The sequence below is a fragment of the Passer domesticus genome, chromosome 3 (genome assembly GCF_036417665.1).
Source record: "Passer domesticus isolate bPasDom1 chromosome 3, bPasDom1.hap1, whole genome shotgun sequence".
Lineage (NCBI taxonomy): Eukaryota > Metazoa > Chordata > Aves > Passeriformes > Passeridae > Passer > Passer domesticus.
Genome location: NC_087476.1, coordinates 113,534,501 through 113,555,472, shown reverse-complemented (window position 1 = coordinate 113,555,472; position 20,972 = coordinate 113,534,501). Strand labels below are relative to the sequence as shown.

At 38.9% G+C, this 20,972-nt stretch overlaps 1 protein-coding gene across 1 annotated transcript in view; it reads left to right on the top strand.

Annotated features, from left to right (window-relative positions):
• The window catches only part of LOC135297840 (uncharacterized), a 186,292-nt gene that overhangs the window by 29,771 nt on the left and 135,549 nt on the right, over window positions 1–20,972 (top strand). The window contains exon 4 of the mRNA XM_064415794.1: window positions 15,000–15,115. Within this exon, the coding sequence (XP_064271864.1) occupies window positions 15,000–15,115 (116 nt within the window). The remainder of the gene's footprint in view (window positions 1–14,999; window positions 15,116–20,972) is intronic.

Genomic DNA, 20,972 nt, shown 5'->3' with positions numbered 1-20,972 from the left:
GCCTGAGGAATGGCCGTGGTTTAAGGGAATTTGAAGATGGGGACACTCTAAAATGAGTTTCCTGCCCTTAGTTTTAACCAGTCCCTTTCCACCATTATTATGGCACGACTATCCCAGAGCAAAAAGGTTTGGATTCCTTTTCCTGTGTAATTCCTCAGAGAAAGGCCACAGCCAGAAGCTCTCATCAAGAGAAACATCAGCTGTTTCACAAATAACTAAATGCCTTCTATTGACACACACTTAAACCTTGCTCTTACTGTCTTCTCTCTTGTGTGTGGGAATCAGAAAAGTCTTATTTATTAATGTTTCAGACACGTTATAGTTGTGGCCAGGTGAAATCAGGATAGACTGTTAGGCTTTCATAACTTGCAGAACAGAATTATTTAGGCCATTTGCTAGGAAAAAGGTTTAGATTTTTCACTGCCCTGGCAAGTTAAAAGGTCTTTGTATCCTAGAGAGCTGTAAGATCCTGGGGAGATGGATGAGTTTTACTAATCCTGCAGCAAAGGGCAAGGGACATTTCCTTAATGAAGACTAAAAATTTTTTTTTTGTGTTAAATTTCAGTCAGGTATTATCAGGGGAACTTAGAAGAATATTGTTAAATTAACTACACACTCGGTTCTTTGTGTTAAACACCTAAAATTTTTTCAATATTTTATTCCTACTTTTTAGTATTTTATGGATTAGTGGTGTAAAAAATGTTGTGGCTATAACAAGGCCTTGTAATTATCTGCAAAAACTGGTGGGGAATAGGAAAGCTTAAAATCTGAGTGAGGCTCAAAATTATCTGGGAGAACTTGGGTCACAGTCATTCCCATCACTGGTGCTCAACTTCCAGCCTTCCTACTGGCAGCTGGGAACCTTTCAACCCTGATTTACCCTGGAAAGTGTGATTCATTTAGAGCTCAGCTTTCAGCCGGGTTTCACAGCCTAATTAAAAGAGATGAGGGTACAAAGACACAGCATGGGAATGCCAAAATGGGGCATTTGTTCAACAGCAAACCAGTTTCTCTTTGCAAATGTAGTGCTCAGAGTTCACAGTGCCTAAATCCCAGCCTCACACTCGCTGGGTGTGAGGAGGAAGTTCTGATCATTTCAGAAAGAAACTGTCAAAAGCTTTTTCAAGGTGTACGCCGGCAAGCCGTACCAATAAACAGAAATAACTGTGTCTTGTGCCTGCTGAAGCCAGGAACAACGTGTTCCAGGTCCTGGGGGAATTCCCTGTGCCTTGCAGGATGAGGTATCCACCTAGAAGTAGCACAGCACCTGTGCAGAAGAACTTTCTCCCAGGAATTGCTGGTGGCTTCTCCCAGCAGTGTGAAGTGACAAAACAGGGGAAGGCTCTTCTTCCCTTCAGGATGAGAATGGTAAATAGAGGATTTGTGAGTTGTACTCCAGCACAGTAGCACTCAGGAAGACAGCCAGAGGACAAAGTGTCTTTCTGCTTGTGTTGTTTTGTGCATGTTGGTGTTAATACTTTGAGGGCAAGGAGTGCTGTATTGCACTTAGAGCAGCAGGGCTTATAATTTAATTTTCTTTTGTTTGGTTGATTGATTTGGTGACTTTAATACTCAGATTCTGGTTTCTGAATTATCTATTAAAAAATTCTCAGGAAAGGCCTCTTTCCTTGAAATAGGTTTGGCCCTCACATTATGCATTATTTCTTTATCTCCTGTCAAGGAAAAAGTCACTAAATTATTCAGAGGTTGCGGGGAAATCCAATGGCATCTTCAGTTACTGGTGTTTTTTTGGGTTTGTTTTTCTTTAAAGCACTATAGCAGGAGGAACATATCACAGCAGCTGCTTGGGACTGCATGAGGGGAATCTGCATCTTCTTTTTCTCATTGACTCGTGTCTTACATAAATCAGGGATGTCACAGATTGCTCACAGAATGTGGTGTTCCTTCTCTGCCTTCCCTGCTTTGGGGAAGATGAGCTGCTGCATGTCTGTCATGTTAAGACATCCCACCTGGTCCTAGCCTGAGTGCTGTGAGCTATTTCAGTGTACCTGCATATTGCCATGGAGGATGTCAAATACCTCTTCTCAGGATCTTTGCAGCTCTTTTATTCATCGCTCTCAGTAGCGTGGGGAAACTTTGGAAAAAATGCTCCAAACAAGTGTAAGCCAAGGTAGGAGATGCAGCAGGAAAGAAACTCAAAAATATTAAATTTGTGTTTTATATTAAGTTAGATTGTGGTATCTTGTTGTGGGTTTATCACATAAAGTGACATTTAATCTGTGGGGAGAACAACTGAGCTGGTTTTCACGGGAGGACTTTTTGTCTGTCCCGAAATATGGATGGCTGAAAAATAGTGGGTCCTACTCTCTGCAAATAAATGCACTCCTTAGGTAGGCCTGTGGGTTGTTCTTGCACTGAGAGACCTGAATAATCTCTGTCTCCTGGGAGCTGCAGCAGATGAGGACATGGCAGTGGCTAGGAGGAAACACTGGGCATCCTTGCAGTGAATTGAACTTGTGGGCCATTTGTTCTGGTTTTCATATCCAACACTAATGGCTTGTATCAGGTGAAAATGTAAGGAGAGATAATGCCCTCCACCCTGTAATTATTAGAGTCTAATTACTGAGACATTGAGGTTTACACCATTCCTGTTTTTTGGTGTTGTGTTGTTTCATTAATTGAATTGAACAGCAGAGTAATATGTGAGGCTGTGGATATTTTCTTAAAAATCCGGGACTCCTTTTGCCTTGCAAAAGTACCAAGTGTATGTCTGAGTTATGGCTGCTCCAGTGGATTTTAGTATTTCTCACAAATACTCCCTGGACAATGTAATCTTTCTGTTTATCCAATCTTGATGAAAGACAAGAGGAGTGCAAGCTTTCCCCCATTGTGGCTTATTATGCCACAAATCAGGAAAGACCAATTTTAAATGCAAATTTTGTCTTTTTGAATGGATTGCCTAGATGAAATGTGCTGAGTAGAGCTGCCTGCATTCTGAATGCTCAGAATGTGCTGGGTTTGGTAAAAGGCTATAATTTTCTGTTACAATAATGCAGCTGTGGGGAATTATGTGGTAGCTGAATTCATATCAATTTTCCCAAGAATTAGAAACAGTCCTACTCAGCCCCAAAGACAAAGAGGAATAAGGAGGTGGTAACATCTAGCAGGATGATCATAGGGCAGATTGTTTTGGAATGTTACCAAGAAGTCATCAAAGCTGTGAAGCTGGACCTGACTCCCTAGTCCCAGTTCTTGATTGTCAGGAGAAGACAGCAGAAGGAAGAGCTGGAGGATTTCAGATCACAAATAATTTGAAGTTAAGAAAAAAAAAAAGCTTTTCTTTTTCTTTTACATGCCTGAGGGTGAAAATAAAATAAAAAAAAAGGAAAAACGTTAAAAATACAAATTACAGGAAAATATCTGCTGAAATTAAATTCTTTGTAATCCAGCTCTGAGGAACCCATTGAAGTTAGTGGGACTACACACCTTAAGAAAATGCTTAAATACTTTAATGCTTTGCCCATTTGTGATATGGACAGAAATTACACAGCTGGAAAATTCCAAAGAATTAATGAAAGCAAAAAAAGGAAAAGTGGGATGAGACTGAGATGAGCAGCAGAGCAGGCAGGGCTGAAACCTGCCATATTAAAACAGGAAAGCAATGAAGTGGCTGAGGCTGCTTTGTTGGAATTAGGAAAAAAATAATCTTACACTGCATCCTGTACGTTAATTAGCAGCAATAAAAATAATTGTTGCCTCCAGCTTGAAACTGTGGCTAATTGCACTTAAGTGTTCATTGCAAGCTAACATAATTAGACCTTCACTGTGTTTCATAAATACAGGGCTTAAATTATGCAGGAAGGCAGGAAGTGTCCTTTGCAGCTCTTTCCTGTCTTCCTTTCCCTCTGCTTCCACAGCTGTTTCTCAGCCTTCCTTCAGAGATGATCCCAGTGTGTGTGCTGGAACTGATTGTGGAGGCAGTTTCTTACTGAGACAGAGTTATGCTGGTTTTGTCCCTGGTGACAGACAGGTTTGGTAGGACCCAGCTTGGCAGAGGGCTTCAGAAACTTCAGCCTCACTGAAGCTGTGCTTTCATGTCTCTGATCCCCAGTACAGATCCCAAATGCCTAGTTTAAATAATAAGCTTTTGTAAAATGAAGGAAGAAGGCACTAAAAAGGAGAAAAAAACCCAAGCCAAAAAGCCCAATGATTTTTTGCCTTTCTAAAAATACAATTTCCTTATAAAACAACTGGTAATTATTTAGGTGATGTATGTTCCTGTGTCTGCAACAGATTTGTGTTTATTTTATTTTCCTCCACTGACATATAGAAGATAGAAACACATTATGCATTTCATTACTTTTGGTTAGAAGTTGCAGTGATGTTCTCTATTGCTATTTGAGGATAAAATATCATTCATCCATTCTCCATCCTTTCTCTCATGTCCTAATTTAGATGCATGCAGCTCCTGAAAATAGTTCCATTTAGCCTTATTCCTATTTTTGTCTCTCTTGCACCTTTATTTTCATCGAGTCATGAGACTAAAAATGCAGACCTTGGGCTGGGAAGCAGCCACCAGCACGGAGCTGCTCTGATGGCTGGCTGGCAGCTGGAGGATGTGCAGGCTCTGTCACACTGCTGCCAGCTCACAGCAGGTGTGGCATGTCACCTCCAGCTTCCCCTGGTCCCTGCTGGTCATTAGCTCTGCAGGAGCTGGAGGTGACAGATTTGGGAGTGGTTGTGGCTAAAAAGGAGTGCAGTGGTGCCTGTCTATGGAGAAAGGATGGAGAAGGGAGAGCTAATTGATGGAGGTGGAGAAAGGAGAGCTAATTGAGCATGAAAACAACCACGGAAGAGACAAATGGTTGGAGGAGGAGGGAGGAGGGAATGGTTGGAGAGGAAAAGGCTGTTCAGCAAAATAAGCAAATAAGCAAACAAAGGAAATGCCCCAGGCTGTTATTCCACTAGACTGAGCAAAATAAAAGTGAGCCTGGTTAGTAGGTGGTGGGAGGCAGTGGGGATCTCAGGGTTTAGCATGGCTGACCTTCTCCTGCACTTAGCTCTGTGACACCTTAATCACTGACTGTGTCACAACAGAGATTTCCCTCCTTGAGTCTCAGCAGTTCCCTTCTGGTAGCTGCCATAATATTGTGCTGATTGATTTTTCTAATGGTTTTATTGCTTTGCCTCCCCTCCTGTCCTGGTGCCTCGTGCAGTGCTGCTGTGGACTCTTGAACTCCTGCTGCACGTTGAGCTAAGTGACTTCTGCCACATTTGGTGCTTGTGGCTGTACTCTGGGATGAGAGGGACTGACCTGAAGTTTTTTATCTCAGAAGGTTTTGCCTTTGTGCAAAGCCTTTCAACCTGAAATAGGAGTGATTGTGTTAGAGAGTAATGATAAAGTAAGGACTGAAACAGAGATACAGTTTTTGTGCCCCTTATTTGGCAAACTCTGTGTTTCAATTTCTTTTAGCCAATTTCATGGCTAAGCTTAAAGATTAAAAAGGGAACATCCTCCACAGACTTTTTAAACAGCATATCCATAAATGAAAAGACTGAAAGCCATTCAAGTAAAAAGGAACCTCAGGAGTTTTTTACTCCAAACTCCAGCTAAAAGCAAGGTCAGCTGGTCAGAGAAGTCAGGCTACTCAGAGAATTATTGATATGGACCTTAATAATGTCTTGTAGTGGAGGCTGCATTTCTCTGGACAACCTCTGTCCCTGCTCGACTAACCCAAGATGTTAAAGTTTTCCTTTGTGTCCAGGTGCATCCCTTCCTGTTTCCATTTCTGCCTGTGGGTTGTTCCTCATCCCCCACCCAGTGCTGTGGAGGGCTTGGCTCTGTGCTTTTTGTAGCATTCTCAGAGATGGTTCTTCCTCCAAATCCAACTCTTCAAGCCCAGGAACCTCAGTCTGTGTTCACAGGGTGGGTGCTGCAGGAACCAACCCCACGGTGACCCCACACTGACCTTGTTCCAGGGGTGACTTGCTTTTCAATCCGCGTGGTTGCCTCTGCATCCAATGTAAACTACAGGCTTGGGTGTGTGTGTCTGTTTTGGGGCACAGTGTAAGAGCTAAAGCTGAGCTACATGACATGGATTGCTCTCCCCCTGTGCCCAAATTCACCCATTTTCACCAGGAAGGCCATCAGGCTGTTTAAGAATTGTGTTTTCTTGGTAAACACAACCGTGCTAAATCGAACATCGAAGAAACCAAAGCATTGCTCTGTTCTTTGTGGATGAAAGGGAAGTGGTCAGAGCACCAAGCCTGCCAGACTGCAATGAATGTTTGGACAGTTCTGTCAAGCACAGGATGTGATTCTTGGGGCTGGTCTTGTGCAGGACCAAGACATCTGTGGGTTCCTTCTAACTTGCAATATTCCTTGATTCTGTGGTTGCTGTGTCTCCAGCGCCACTTTTGAATGCATTAAATTCCAAGTGCCACAATCCCTCATGAATTTCAAGCTGAGCAGTGGTTAGTTTTTTTTGGGAGGCTGACCTCTAGTGTCTCAGTAAGACAAGCTCAAGAGAAGAGGAATAGCAGAGGAATGGAGTGAAGCCCAAAATATGTCAGCATTGACTGGCATTTTATGAGCCTACAAGATACTTTATTTAATGATAAAAGAGCAAGTGTTGCTATGGTATCTTGAGGTGTGTTTTCACTGCTATGGCCACATAAGGATTCCATGATATTTTTTAATCTTTATTTTAATTACTGGGTTCAATTTTTGAAATTGCAGGGACCTCTTTCATTTTTTGATTATGCAGTGTTCTGTGAGATTGAAATATTAATTGAAACAAGAGCTGTCTTGCTCTTTCTTGAGAAGAAATCAAATATCTCTGAAGCCCCAGCTATATGCAAGATTTGATTAAAAGTCTCATGGAGGTCACCAACACAGCCAGTGCTGAAACACAGTTATTTTTCATACATGAAAAGCATGAGCTCAGCCTTAGAAGCCAGAGATATCTTTTATGCATGGTGGGTTTCTCTGCCTATGTAAAAATCCAAAACACTGGCAGGTTTTTATTGCTTCGGGTCAGACTCCACAATGAACCATGGTTCAGCCCTGGGGACTCTTGGTCACTTTTGAATTCCTGCTGATTTGGCATCATTCTCCATCTACTCTTGTTGATGTCTGGGGTAGTGGAAAAGATGTTTGATTGTTTTGCTGATGCAAAGGTGTTTGTTATTTCTTTATAGAGCAGAATGAGAAGTACTCCAGTTCTTCCTATAGTACTGCAGGAAAAGCTGTTTGTCCCCTCATCTGAACATGTTCATGTATGTTATGGAGTTTTTTTTTATTTTTATGAAAATATATAATTCCAGCTGTGGGTAGGGAGTATAAATTTTTGAAACAAGAATGAGATCTTCTCCAGAACTTATTTACAAGCAGCAAAAAATCACTGGCTCCCATAATATCCCCAGGCAAACAAATACCTTATGTTACTCTAAACCAGTCATTGCTGCTGTTGGGAAGTTCTTGCAGAAGGCTTCTTTTCCATGCAGTGCATTATTCCCATCCCACACCAGCTCAAACAGCCTGAATTTTTCATCTTCTGGCAATGGTGCTGGACATTTATTTATTTTACAGGAAAGCTGCTGAGAAAATCAATCTTGCCTGAAGGGCTGTATACTGAGACCATGCCTTGAAATGTCTGCTTTATTTTTACTGCGCAGAGCTTTAGTGGCTGGTGTTTTCAGAGATGTTACTTTGACTTGTTTATGTTGTTTTCCTTAAGCATCAAAGTGAGAGTTAGTTTAAGAAACAAATGAGCATGCATTTTCACAGAGTAAATAAAATGTAAGACCAGAAAACTGAGGAGTTCTAGAAATGTAGAGGTAAACCTGTTTATGTCCTCAGAGCATCTCATTCCATGGCAATATGCTTTGGAATTTGTAGCATGATTGAAAAATATGTGTTTCTGTCATATTAAAGGTTTTGCAGTGTGCTCTTCACTCAGGCACAAGATCTCTGGTATTTTGGCATGTCTGATTTTTCTGGAAATCATTACTTTTGCAATGATTTTTTTTTTTGTTTGTTTTCTTTTTTGTGCTGTAGTACATATCTCTGTAAAAGAAACATTTTACCCTTCTAAATTTGCTCCATATCTGTGCTGTTAAAACTGACTATGGCAACCCTCAAATTCTGGTTTGTAAACCTGGGCCTACCTTCTTTCTTTTAAGCAGGGTTTAACTTTTTTTGACTTCATGGTTCTATGGTTATGTAGAAATCAGATCTAATATTCAACCTAGTGTCATTATCTGTGAGGCTGAATAAAGTGGCTCAGCCTCATCATCCATGCACATTTCTCATGTGCAAATAAAACTTTGTCAATGCTAATTATTTCAACTGAACCCAAAAGTTTGGGGCCTATATCAGAAATTATATAGGCACACAAAAGCAGAAGGATTTTGGTTGGGTTTTTTTGTTGTAAGTGAAGCCCTTTACTTCACCAGTCTTCCAAATTTTTGAGAAGCAAAAAATGTGCTGCATTAGGAAAAGTCCCATAAGGATTGTAGGAAATGTTACCTAAAGACAAAACTGAAAATCTAGGGTTGGGTTTTTTTTAAATAAATGACAAAAATGTTTCTTGTTCTACCGTATCCTGGATCAGACCCAGAGCAGCCTCTGTTTGCACAGAGGTGGTGCCTTGTGGGGCTGCATTTTTTTTTAAACAGATCTAAATCCTACCTATTTCTTTTGGTTTTTGCTTGTAGGTGATACCTTTCCTTTACTTGCTGTCTCTGAATTCTCTCTGGAAAAAAATGTGGTTGTGGCAGTGTGCTCATGCTCTTTCTTCCTCTGTCAAGATATTGGTTTCTTCAGCTGAATTTTTATGTTCCAGGCTGTGTGTGAACAGTGGTTGAATGCCTAGTAAGACTTCCATTTGCCAAGCAAATCTACTTCTAGTACTTAAAATTCAACTTTGCATGAAATCTTTGCTGGTGGAAGATCTGTGCTCAGTGGAGCCTGTGATAGTTTGCAAAGAATACTTTAAACTCTAGGCAGTAGCCAGAGTTATAACTGCAGAGGAATTAAAGCACAGGTTTCATCATCATGCTATTTCAGGGGAGAGAAATTAGTCATAAAATATTTGTTTTTTTAAAAAAATAGATCATACTGACAAGATTGGACAGCTCTTTCTGCCAGCCTGCTTAACAGTGAAAATTATGTAGGCTATGGCTTGAATATGGAGTGGAATATATTAATATTAATATTGTTGACTTGCTGAGATATTCTGGTACCTTGCATTGCAAAGTCTTTGCTAAGTTTAAGTCCACAACAGTGGTTTGATAGCATTTCCCTAGCCTGGGTATCATAAAAGATATCAGGACATACATCTGTGTTATACAGCTTAAAATCTGAGTGTCTACCTCACTGTGTGCCAATATTTTTCTTCTCTTGGTAACAAAAACCCCTCACATCATGAGGTCAGATGGCACAAAACATTTCACAAAGAGCAAAAGGGTTGAATCCACTCCCAACCAGGTGATAGCTTCGTTTATAAGGTTAAAAGTATTTTCAGGTGCTGCTCTGCACTGATGAGATTGCTGGTGCTGCTCTTCATTTAATTGTGAGCCACATGTGCCATTGGCATGTGGCCCTCTGGCTCTGTCAGGTTGAACACGATGCAGTTTGGAGCTGCAGTGTTCCTTTGGCTCCTCTGCTGCTCTTCGGGTGGGAGCTGGCTGAGATTTTTCCCACGTGCTTTTCCACCTTTTCCAATTTCCTTTCAGGCACAGGCCTTCCACTCTTGAGTCCCTAGTCCTCATTTTAGAAAAAAAACTACTTTAGGCAAGAAGTTTTCTTGCCATGCCCTCGTGGGATTTGAGTTCTTGAAATATGAATGTGCTAAAATTTAGAATTTGTAGGTGCACAAATGGTTATTTTAATTGCTGTGCAATTGCATGGGGAGTAAACACATCAGGGCCTGCAATTAGAGACTCAGTAAGCAGTTGAAAATGTTTTTCTAATTTTTCAGGTGCATTCCCAAAGGCACAGGTATGCCAGTTACAGCACATTCTTATGACTCTGAAGTGTACAGGGGAAGCTGACTTTGGCATGCACGGGTAGGCTGAATATTTCAGTTCTGGAGACAGCAGCAAACATGCATATTTTATGTTGAGTACAAATTAGCCATGCAGGATATCAAATGAGTGCCTGAGGGAGGGTGCAGAGTGCTGAAATTAGAGTCTGAATGAAATGTATTTAGTATTAAACCAGTCAAATCCTGAGCTGGCTTCTCCACTGGTGTCAATCAGTCCAGCTCCATTAACTCCAGTGGAGCTGTGCCTCTGTGTCTTCTGGGGAAGAGGCCTGCTCTGAATATTTTCAGTAAATACAGCACAGTTCTGTTAAGAGAGGAAAAATGCTTTTCTACGGTGTTTGGGCTGTAAATTCACTCCCAATTTCTAAATGAGCTTTGTGCCTGGTCCTTAATCAGCCGTGCTGGGGCACTGCCTGTTGTCATGGAGAGCTGCGCAAGGTCTGATGGAAGAGGAAGGACCTGAATGGGGGCCAGGCAGGATTTGGTTGGATGCTGAGCCTCTATCCTGCCAGCTGGCATGAGAAGTGCATGTCCCTACCATGGGGGAGACCTGCACTTGCTCTTAGAACATCCTGTGGGCTTTCTTATCCTTTAATGGCCACAAATTGTGACTTTGGACTCAGACTAGCTTTTTCAAAATTAGCCATATGATTTAGAAGCTTACAAGACATGTTCCTTGTTAGCAGGACTCAGGGTCCTAAATATGCATGATTTTTAATCATTGTTTCTTGAAGCCTTGAGTAATGAAGATACTTTGGAGAATTTCTTACTCTGATCTGAAAGTGATAGGTGTTTGCAAAATATCACAGTTTCATTAACTGAACTGAATAAAAGGAAGTCAACCTGAGCATTATTTCTGTCTGCCAGTTTTAATTACCATGCAGAAGAAAAAGGAGTAAACACATTTGTCCTCTTTGAGTTTTGATCTCTCAAAATAGAGACTGTCAGTCTTCCTGGGAGGGGGTAGAATATGTCTTCACAGCAATATAAGACAATGTCTCTTTCACTAGAAATTTTGGATGTTTGTGCTCTAGTGACTTAGGTTAGCATTGGGAAAGAATTGGGAAATGTTAGATTTGACAACTATTTCAGGTTTTATTTTTGCATGGTTTATTGAAATCAAGACACAAATCTTTGCTCTCCAACACAAAACTTTCACCTGGCTGTGATTGTCACTCATGTCATGCACTGCATGTCCCCTCACCCTCAGCAACAGCAAACAGCAGCAACTCCTTAATCATTTATCTCACATTCTTGGGGTTGTAAATACTCCCCTTTCATTAGAGGCAGGCAGTGAAGACATTGTAGCTGCAGTGTCTCTTTTCCAATCTGAGGTTATGGTTATTCTGGAAGTGCCAACCAAAAAAACCCCTGTGAATACAACAGCAGCATCTTCCACAGAGGTGCATTACAGGCATACACTCTTGCAATTAATGACATAAATTACAGAGATAAGATAATCCTGATGGTGCCAGTGAAATCAGCTGAGGATTTTTGTTCTTTATAGTCTGACCTGCTGGCTTTGCTCTCTGCTGGAGCCCCTGCAAGGCTCATTGGCAGACAGGGAAAAAGTGTGTAGTATTTAAAATAGAATAACATCCATTGGCAAATAGGGAAATGATGTGGTATTTGAATTATTATTATAGTAATGAATTGAAATTAACCTTTTTAGCTTTGTATTTGCAGATAATTAATATTGCACACATCACCAGTTGCCACTTCTCAGAAAAGGGGTGTGAACATCCTGAGAAAGTCTAATTTGGTTTCTTGCACCTTACTTGCTCCAATAGGATAGACAAAATATCTGACATGCCATTAAAATTTTTATTTTAAGAGTTATTCCTTCCGCTTGGCTAAAAGTCTCATAATGACCAGGAATTCACTTATCTGATCACTAACATGCTCTTTAACTTGCTCATGGAGAACTCTTTATATTTTGCATACACACAGAGTCTTTGTATTGACATAGGCTTAAAACATAATTTATCTTAAATAAATATAATTCCTAGATGTAATTTATGCAATGCAGGCACTTTCTATGAATACTCATAATCCTCATTTCTATGAATACTCAACACTCAGGTGTTCCCAGACCTTGCCTGTCTCTTTCCAGCACCCTCCTGGAGATTTTTAATCAGAGACTTGGATGTTCTATTGAAGGGAGGAAACATTTTGATAAAATAATCTCCCAGATCAATAAACCCTATAGATCTATTGCTCTGATCCACATGCACTGTTATGGCAATATCTGCTAAGTAGGAAGTATAACTGTACAGAATCAAAATTCAACTAATTTCAGAAAGTAAAAAGAAGTTAAGTGCAGGATTCACTTAATCTTAACATTTACTGGATTATACTTCCAATAAGGAATTTTGAGTATTTAATATGTATTTTTTGGGTTTCTTTACTTACTAGTATTGCCCTTAGGCACTTAAATAGTCAACATCTTTAGTTTTTTACAGATACAGGTTCTACAAACAAACCTGAAAATCCATATATTGAGAACTTTTTTCCCCTCTTGTCTCTGTTGATTCTAAAAGCTTTGAGGATGTGATATATATAATATTCTGTTAGACATAAGTCAGTCTAACAGTAATTGTCTCACAAGTGCAGGATATTTTCTGATAACAATGCTTCAGAAATTATTCTTAAAAAAAGGAAAATATGAACAAAAGGATAGTAGAGAACATTCTTGTTTTGGAGGGATCACAATAATGACTAATGAATAATACCAATGAGCTGGGAAATCTGTCCCACTTAAACTTTCTGCCTTTCTCAGTTTGAAAGTTTGTGTATTACACTTGTGATTTTTCAAATATTTCCTGAGCTTGAGTATTCTTAGAATGGACTTTCAGAACAAACAGGCCCCACCTCTGCAAGAGCTGGGGCAGTTGATATGTTTTTCATGGGGAGTTGGAGCTGCTGCACTTTCATGAGGAGTGTGAGATCTCATCAACTGAATCAATTAGGCAATTCTGGGCAATACAGGTGCACCAGCTCATACATTTTCTGAAAAAAACCTGCCTGTCTAATTTAATTTTACATATAGAAAATCTTTTTCTGAGATGCATTTTATTTAGCAGCTCTTCTAGGCTGAATGTTGCTGTGGGACTTTCAGGTTTATGTCAAGGAAAACTTGAATTCAAATATTGGAGCTAGTGCCTTCTAGCTGCTTCTTTCATTCCCTGCTCCACCTCAGCTCTCTTCCAATGGTAGAACTAGAAAAGTCTATGATAAAATCCCTAAACATTATATTTTATTCAATCTTGTGCACTGAAAAACATTTAAAAACCTGTGGATTTCATAATTGCTTTAGTTTTTCAAATATCTGCTCATTGGCAGGTGGCAAAACTGATTTTTTTTTTTCTATCATGAGACTAATTGTTTTAATCCATGTGTCTTCACTCTCTTTTTCTCATTGACAGAACTAAAGGCAATATGATAGGAATAACTAATAAAATGTGGTTTAGGTTTAAACTTTTATTCAGCATCCTCTACTTATTGGAAGTAAATTTTGATTTTCTTAAGCATGTATGATAATATTTAACCTTAAGGAGCTGCTGAAAAAGTAGTAAAAGTAAAACGGGGCCTTATATATGCAATTAACATCATTTCATCATCCAAGTCCCAGTGCCCAGAAAAGTGTGTGGATCCTGGGAAGCAGCTGGGTGAGGTGTGTGGGATTGGAGGGACCCTACAGTGCCACGAGGAAAAAGAATAAGCTGGAAAAGAAATACTACAAAATCTGTATTACAAAAAACTTGGTGGTGTAAAAGCAAGATGGTGAAGGGACCCTTCTGAGCAAAATAAAACCAGCATTGGTGTTACATTTGAGGACATAACCCAGCCAGGAAATAGGAATATTCCATAGCCATTTTGTTCTCCACACCAATTTTCCTATTTTTGCTGTTGTTGGAGCTGTCTGCATGGGATGCTTCCAATCTTCACTTTAATGTGGATATTTCTATTTTGAATTACTGCCTCTTATTTTTGCTCTCCTTGCTTGGGTACGTTTGCAGGTGAAATATCTCACTTGGTGTGAGGCTGTTCTTGTATCCCAGCTGGGAGTCAGGAGCTAGATTCATTTCCCTGAGCAATACACAGCTGTTATGTTTTGCTCCTTGGAGGGATATCACGGGCTCTGGAGAAATGGAAAGGCAACCACAGACATAAAGACAGAAAAAGGGGAGAGAAGCAGCTGTAATGCAGTGTTGGTGAATGACAGAGTATTCTGGGAACAGCGTGGTTTTAATGTTTCCTAATGTAAGGCTGATAAAGACTCAGAAGTTGGTCAATTCAGGATCTTCACATGCACAGAGCCTCAGGCAAGTTTAATTTGCTCTGGTGTATATCCATGCCTGTACACAGAGCAGTAATAAAACCAGAGTAACTCTTGTTTCAGTGTGTCATTTAATGTCTGCATGTCAGGGGAATTGAGAGTAAAATCTTTTTCTGCCTTCCAGAACAAAGGCAGCACCATTCTGTGCAAAACCCCATTTTCAATGACAGCCCCCTCAAGGCCCTTGTTCAGGGCTAAAGGGAAAACCAGAAAATACCCTTTTTTCTTGTAGGTAATAACAATTAGTAATGATCGTAATAATTAGTGCTCTTAGTTGTTTCAGTTGGTTCCAGTTTGGGAGGATGAAGTCTCTCTTGCACTTCCTTGGCTCTTGGTGTTCTAACTTTGCCACTCTTGTAAAAAAGAAACATTCATTCCCACTCTCTTGGAAATCCTGGCTAAATAATGCCTATGTTTTCTTGTATCTAGCTTTCCAGACATCTCAATCAGTGTAATATCATACTTTAGAAGTAGTTTTTTTAAAATTTATTGGAATTGTATATCCATGGTATTTCTGGTAGTGTTATTATACTGGAGAGAATAAGTTGATTTTTTTTTTTTTCCCCCCTCATGTTTTTTAGCTGCTGGTGGTTATAACCCTTGTTTAGTTTTTCACTAAAACCATGCCTGTGGCTTTTTGCATTCTACAGAGTGGGTGCAGTGCAAAGCTGAAAATTGTTTCTTTTCGGAGGTCTGGATCCATAAGCCCCGAGAATCCAGCACAAAACTTCGGTTGGCTTTTTACTTTTCCCACACTTGTTCAGAGGTAATTTCTCTCCCTCTCTCTCTTATTATTATTTTTTTACATTTCTTTTTTATTTATTTATTTTTTTACTGTTACTTTCTGGGATTTTGCACTGCAGTATAATCCCATGGCAGTATTGAGCTTCTGACACCTCTAGAGAGAGTGTGGTGCTCTGAGTAAACCATTTAGGCTTGCTGGGTATGAGCAAAGTGCCTCCAGGATCCCCAGTATTCTCTCAAGATAAAAGGCATAAGGAAGTGTTTTTTTTTTTTGGGCTGGGAATTTAATTAAATAATAGAAGAAAAATATATTATGCAAAACCATAGCTTTTGAGTAAATGGAACTCAAATTAATGAGAAAATTGAGATTTGAATAATTGCTATGGGTGGAGAGATAGCATGGACTAAGGCAGCAAAGAGGGAGTGATTTCCTGAAAAGAGTTGGAAAATGCAGTATTCTTTACATAAATTAAAAAAAAATAAACATAAAAACAAAGCATGGAGGTGAGAAATTAGAGGAAAGACAGACCAGTCCTGTCCCTGAGCTAGTGTCCTGGTTTGGGGGATCTGTGAAACTGCTGAGCTGTCAGAAGTCTGTCCTGCACTGGTAACTTTTTTATTCCCACTGAACTGATAGTATGTAAAATATGAGACATATAATGCAAAACAAAACCCTAAGCAAGCTCCAAAACCCCCAGAAAGCTTTTGACAAATCCCAGTAAGAAATGGCATTCAGCATTTTCAAGCCCATTCTCCTGATCCAGCAACAACAATGCAAATGCAACAGCTGAATATGTTGAATATTCAGTATATTGAAAGAATATGAATAGTAGCAATGTTAACTGATAAAAATGATTTGTCGTATCCTTCTCTAGTCACCCACAGGGGTAGTAACAACTTGGTTGTCAGAGTTGGTGAGCACCCAGAGCACTTCTTCCATGCCCTTATGCCCATAAGGGCACAGAAATAACGCTGCAAATCAAGGTGTTGTATTCTCATCCTGTATGTGGAACATATTTTGAGTCATACACTTGTTTTTTGGGAGAGGCTCCCACTGTTTTTTCACTCTGTACAACTTGGGTGCTGGTTCAATGCCCCTTCTGGCAGCTTGCATGTGAGCCATAAACACAGTCAAGGATGGACCTGCTGCAGATCACTGATTAAAGGCTGACTTTTCATGATGCTAAATGTATGATCAGATTAAAGGTCTTAGTTCAGAAAACAGAGTGGGTTTTTTCCCCTAATTAAGCAAGTAATTTTGATATAAAATTGGTACAGTAGCCTTATAAATAATTTAAGGTTGTCAGAATTTGGAGTTATTTTGGAATATATTGAGTTTAACTTCTTTTAAAGACCAATGTTTTATTGTGATGTAGATTCAGTAAGCTAAAACAGTATTCTGAGTTAACAACCCAGAGACTGCTGCATTTCTGGCCTGCAAAGGCTCATAAACTCTTCAGCAAATTTAGTAGGGGCTCTATCCTACAGCTTTTTAACAATAAAATATTTTAAACTAACTCCATTAAAATATTTGTAAGGCTTCTCCTGCTAATCCTTATGGCTGCTGTCACACTGCAGCTGTTAAAACAGTGGCAATTTAATGGTAATATATGAATAAATAAATAAATATATGCACATGGTAGTCAGAGGTTGGAAAAGGATCTTGGGAAGTTTCTAATCCAGCCTCCACCTGAAAGAAAGGTCAGCTGTAATATTGGAAAAAGTTGCTTAGGGTTTTATGCAGTGGAGTGTTGAAAGCATCCAAGAATAGAGAGTGCACAACAGCTCTGGGCAGCCTCTGCCCCTTCTGGATTTTTTCCTCAGAGAGAAAAGCTCAAGTGAAATTTCAGTTTTGTTAAGTTAGGTACAGGCTTTTATCTAATTCAATAGGTACTGAACTCTGGGCTGTTTACGTTATACACCCTGCCTTTGTCAAGTTCTTTATCAGGCACTGGGAGTGCACACAGTCCTTCAGAAAAGTGAAAGTAAATCTCTTTGTTGAATGCCATTAATTCCTGTTGATTTGTCTTAGCACCTGAAGATGCTAGTTTTTTTCCAAATTCCACTGTATTATTAAGGTGCTTTTTAAAAAATTCACTTTCCTTATAAATCAGAAAGGTCTGCTCAGCAAGAGAAATCTTTCCTTTTAAAGTCTCAGATTTGATCAATGCCATGTTCCTTGGGGTACTGTTTTATTTGACATTTCACACTGTCATGGTGCATTGTCAAACAAAAACTGCATCTCCTACTTAAAACATTGACTATTGTAGGTTTTTATATCCTTTGATGTTTGCTTGTACATTTTTATTATGCACCACATATCCTTCTGGAACTGTAATCTTATTCTGATTGTCTGAAATTTAAAGTGGAGGTCCTAGGATGTTCCTATGAGTAAATCAGATGATCCATGCTCTGTGTAGTATCTTAGTGTGGTGCATTGCAGAAAACACAGGATGGACACACTGAGAGCTTCCAGCACGGTGCAGAGGCTGGAGTGGAAGCCTCTCAGTCTCAATCATGCTCTTTGTGTTTGTAAAACCAGGTTTGACCTGTCTTCTCTAGCACTTAATCCAATATCCATGTCAGTTTAAGATGCCCATTGGCAAAAATCTTCACCAGGTAGTGGTTATGAGGTTTGCATGAAGTTTTGATGTGCTTATTCTTCTAAAGACTGTGTTGATATGTTTCATATGAAAACTGAGTAAATAGAAAGATTTTCTGGCTGGATCTGGAGTCATGCTTAAACAGGTACATACACAGCTCAGAAAATGGATCTTTGTGCGTTCTTATGTATAGTTGAATAAAGTGCAACTTAAATTTCAATTTTGATATTGAATTTGTAATATAACAGAGTTTATCTGTGCACTCAAGTATGTCTTGAGTGAGTGGTCTATAAGTAGCTACATTTTCAACTGTGGGGATTTAAAAATATTTCTTTTTCTCGTGTAATTCTTGATTTCTAACTCTAACTGCAACTGTTACTCTTGGCAAGCCTACTCAAAAAAAATCAGTTCAGCAGAAATTCAAGCTCCCTCTTTTGATAATATTTTTCATTAAAGCTCAAAAGGTTTTAAATATTCTTATGATCGTCTCCCTTTTTGTGTCAGCACAGGTATGCTTTAATTGCATTTAGTCCTTTTTCAAACAGGCACTCTCACCCTTCAGTCAGACAATCTGTATTCAGGAGATGGAAGAGATACTGAGGAGGACATGGAGTTTGAAAACCCCACACTCTTTGCCCAAGGAAGGGATCCTTAGGGAAAAGAGAATATTCCCTTTTGTGAAGCCAAGAAGAGAGAAAAACTTGCAGCCCATTAGGAGGGAAGATGAGAAAATTAAGCTCTTCACTGCTTGATATAATTTTTCAGTATTTCACAATTTCTTTCTTGTACAAACAAAAAGAATCTCTAAGGTTTAGTTGGAGCACACATGGGTAGTTTTTATATCTAGGTATAGAAATACACACATTAAGGAGGCTGTTTAATACTAAAAGGTCACATATCTGGAAATAGTTTTGTTTAAATATATATGTATAAAAACTGATTCATTGCTGCATAATTCTAGTTTTGAAGTCAGTTGATTTCAATGTATTTTGGGACTGAAGTAATACAAGAGTGAATCAGTTCTATAATTATTTTGGGAAAAAACGATATGCTAGTAGTTCTGGGGAATTTTTTTTCTGTACAAATCATTACTGCTTAAGGAGGGAAAACCATACCTTTCTTCATATGTCTAAATTAATTTCATCTTGCATATGCAGATATGTTTCTTTTTAGGTTTGATTAGGGAAAGATTTTTTTTCCTTTTTTAAATGGCAGATGTCTCAGATGAGTAAGAGAATTAGGCATGCTGTTATGAGCAAGAATCCTAAAAAATCAGAATATTGTAAGAAGGAGGATCTGGAAGCTTATTTATTAACATCTCTAAATTTAACTTATTAAAAAAATAAGATATTTTTCCACCTTTGACAACTGAAGCTGCTAATAAAAAAGAAATAATCAAGCATTTTTGTAGTAATAAAGAAGAGAGGGTAACATTTTGGGTATAAGTTAATCAAACACAACATTGGCTGCTAGTGAGGGAGAAATTTTAGTAGCTATCTTAATTGCTATGGAAACACTGGCCTTAAGGCAGCTTACAGGGTATTTGTTGAGGTTGTAGGTTCAAAATATTATTTTTTCTTGTCAGTCTTCATTAAGGTGTAAAAATTGCAGTAATAAATGTGTTATATGCAGTTCTTTAATTAGCTGAGAAACACACGTTGATAAGTGTGTGGTAACATAGCTGTCAAAAAATCTTAGAGGTCTGAAATATTATTTAGGGTTTTTGTTTAAATTGGCTGAGATGGATAGACAAGTATTAACGAAAACTAAAAGTAAAGAAAAAAATGTTGCAAATACAGTCACATTGCAAAGAGAAATATTGGAACACTAATGGGGTCCTCTCAGCTAAATATTATTACTGAGTGTCCACACAGAAATGCAAAATCTTTTGTTGTATCAATTAAAACCTTGTGAAACTGTGTGAAAAGACAGATGTTTCAGGAAAAATGAGGGAAGAATCCATGATTAATTGCTACTAGAATATATTTGTGGTTAATGTAAATCTACCAAGTACCAAAGCACCACAATCTGTTTGCCACAGAGTTTCAGATGTGCATCTCGGCTTGCAAGAAGCACTCAATTGTGGTCAAACTTAGAATTCATGTCAGACCTGTGGCTGCCCAGACTTTAGCAGGTCTGGAAAAAAAATCTGCCAATGTTTTATTCACAGACAGAGAAAGAGCATCCTGCTGGAGCTCCAGTCTGAAAAGGCACAAGAAATTAGGAAATTATGTTCTCAGCATACAGAGAGCACTGCTAGGAGTGTGGCACTAAGGACAGTGGTGGAAGACTAAAGAAAAACTATTTTCCCCTGACAAGTGGAGGCATATAATAAAATAGGAAATGTGGAAATAAAAGGGGAAAACAGTTTCAGGTGAAGAAATCTGAGAGTAGAAGGGTTGCTGGGGACCTGTTTTATCTAGAGATGCTCTGAGAAATATTGATAATGGACAAAAAAAATCACTCTGAACCTTGAATTGGTGTGAAGACTCAGATGGACTACTCCCACACAATGCTTTCAGCCTTTATGTAAGGTTTTTTTACATAGTAACAAAATAGATTATTAAAACCTGACCTTGTCAGTCTCTGCCTGTGCAAAGATTTATTCATTCTTCCAACCTGCAGAATCATGAGCTTGCTTGATTTGGTAGCTGCAAAAACAATGCTTTTCATATTAAGAACCTAGAGTGGAGCAAAAAGTAGTGGTGTTATCTCACAACCCACATCTATGGCAATGTATTATTTTCATGTTTTATTAGATGCAGTTGCTGCTTATCTTCCTAACATTGAGTTTTCTAGCTGACAAATTTACTTTAGTGATTTCTTCTAGAATTTTGGGTTTTCTATTTTTTGTTGATGGGTCCAGTTCATTGATGATTGTAGAAGACTGTGATGTATTAACCCATGGCAGTTAACTTTTCAGTTTTCCTTCCTTTAAATAATGAACTTATAATTGTATGTGCACATGTAAAACACTGCAAATAACACTTGGAAAGCCAAGTGGTCTGGCTCTCCAAAAATCATTGACCACTGCTAATAATTTGACATGAAAGACTCTATGTTCCACTTTGGGATTTTATTATTTATATATGCCATTTCATCATCTCTTTACAATTAGGAAAGCCAGAAAACCATCTTGGTGGAAAGGTTTAGGTGAGATGAAGATGTAATTAATGGATACAGGTATTGTTAATGGCACTGTGGGTGGTGTAGCTCATTTAAGCCTTTATTCTCACTAGAGTTTCAATGCTGTGCCTAATACTGAGAATGCTCTTC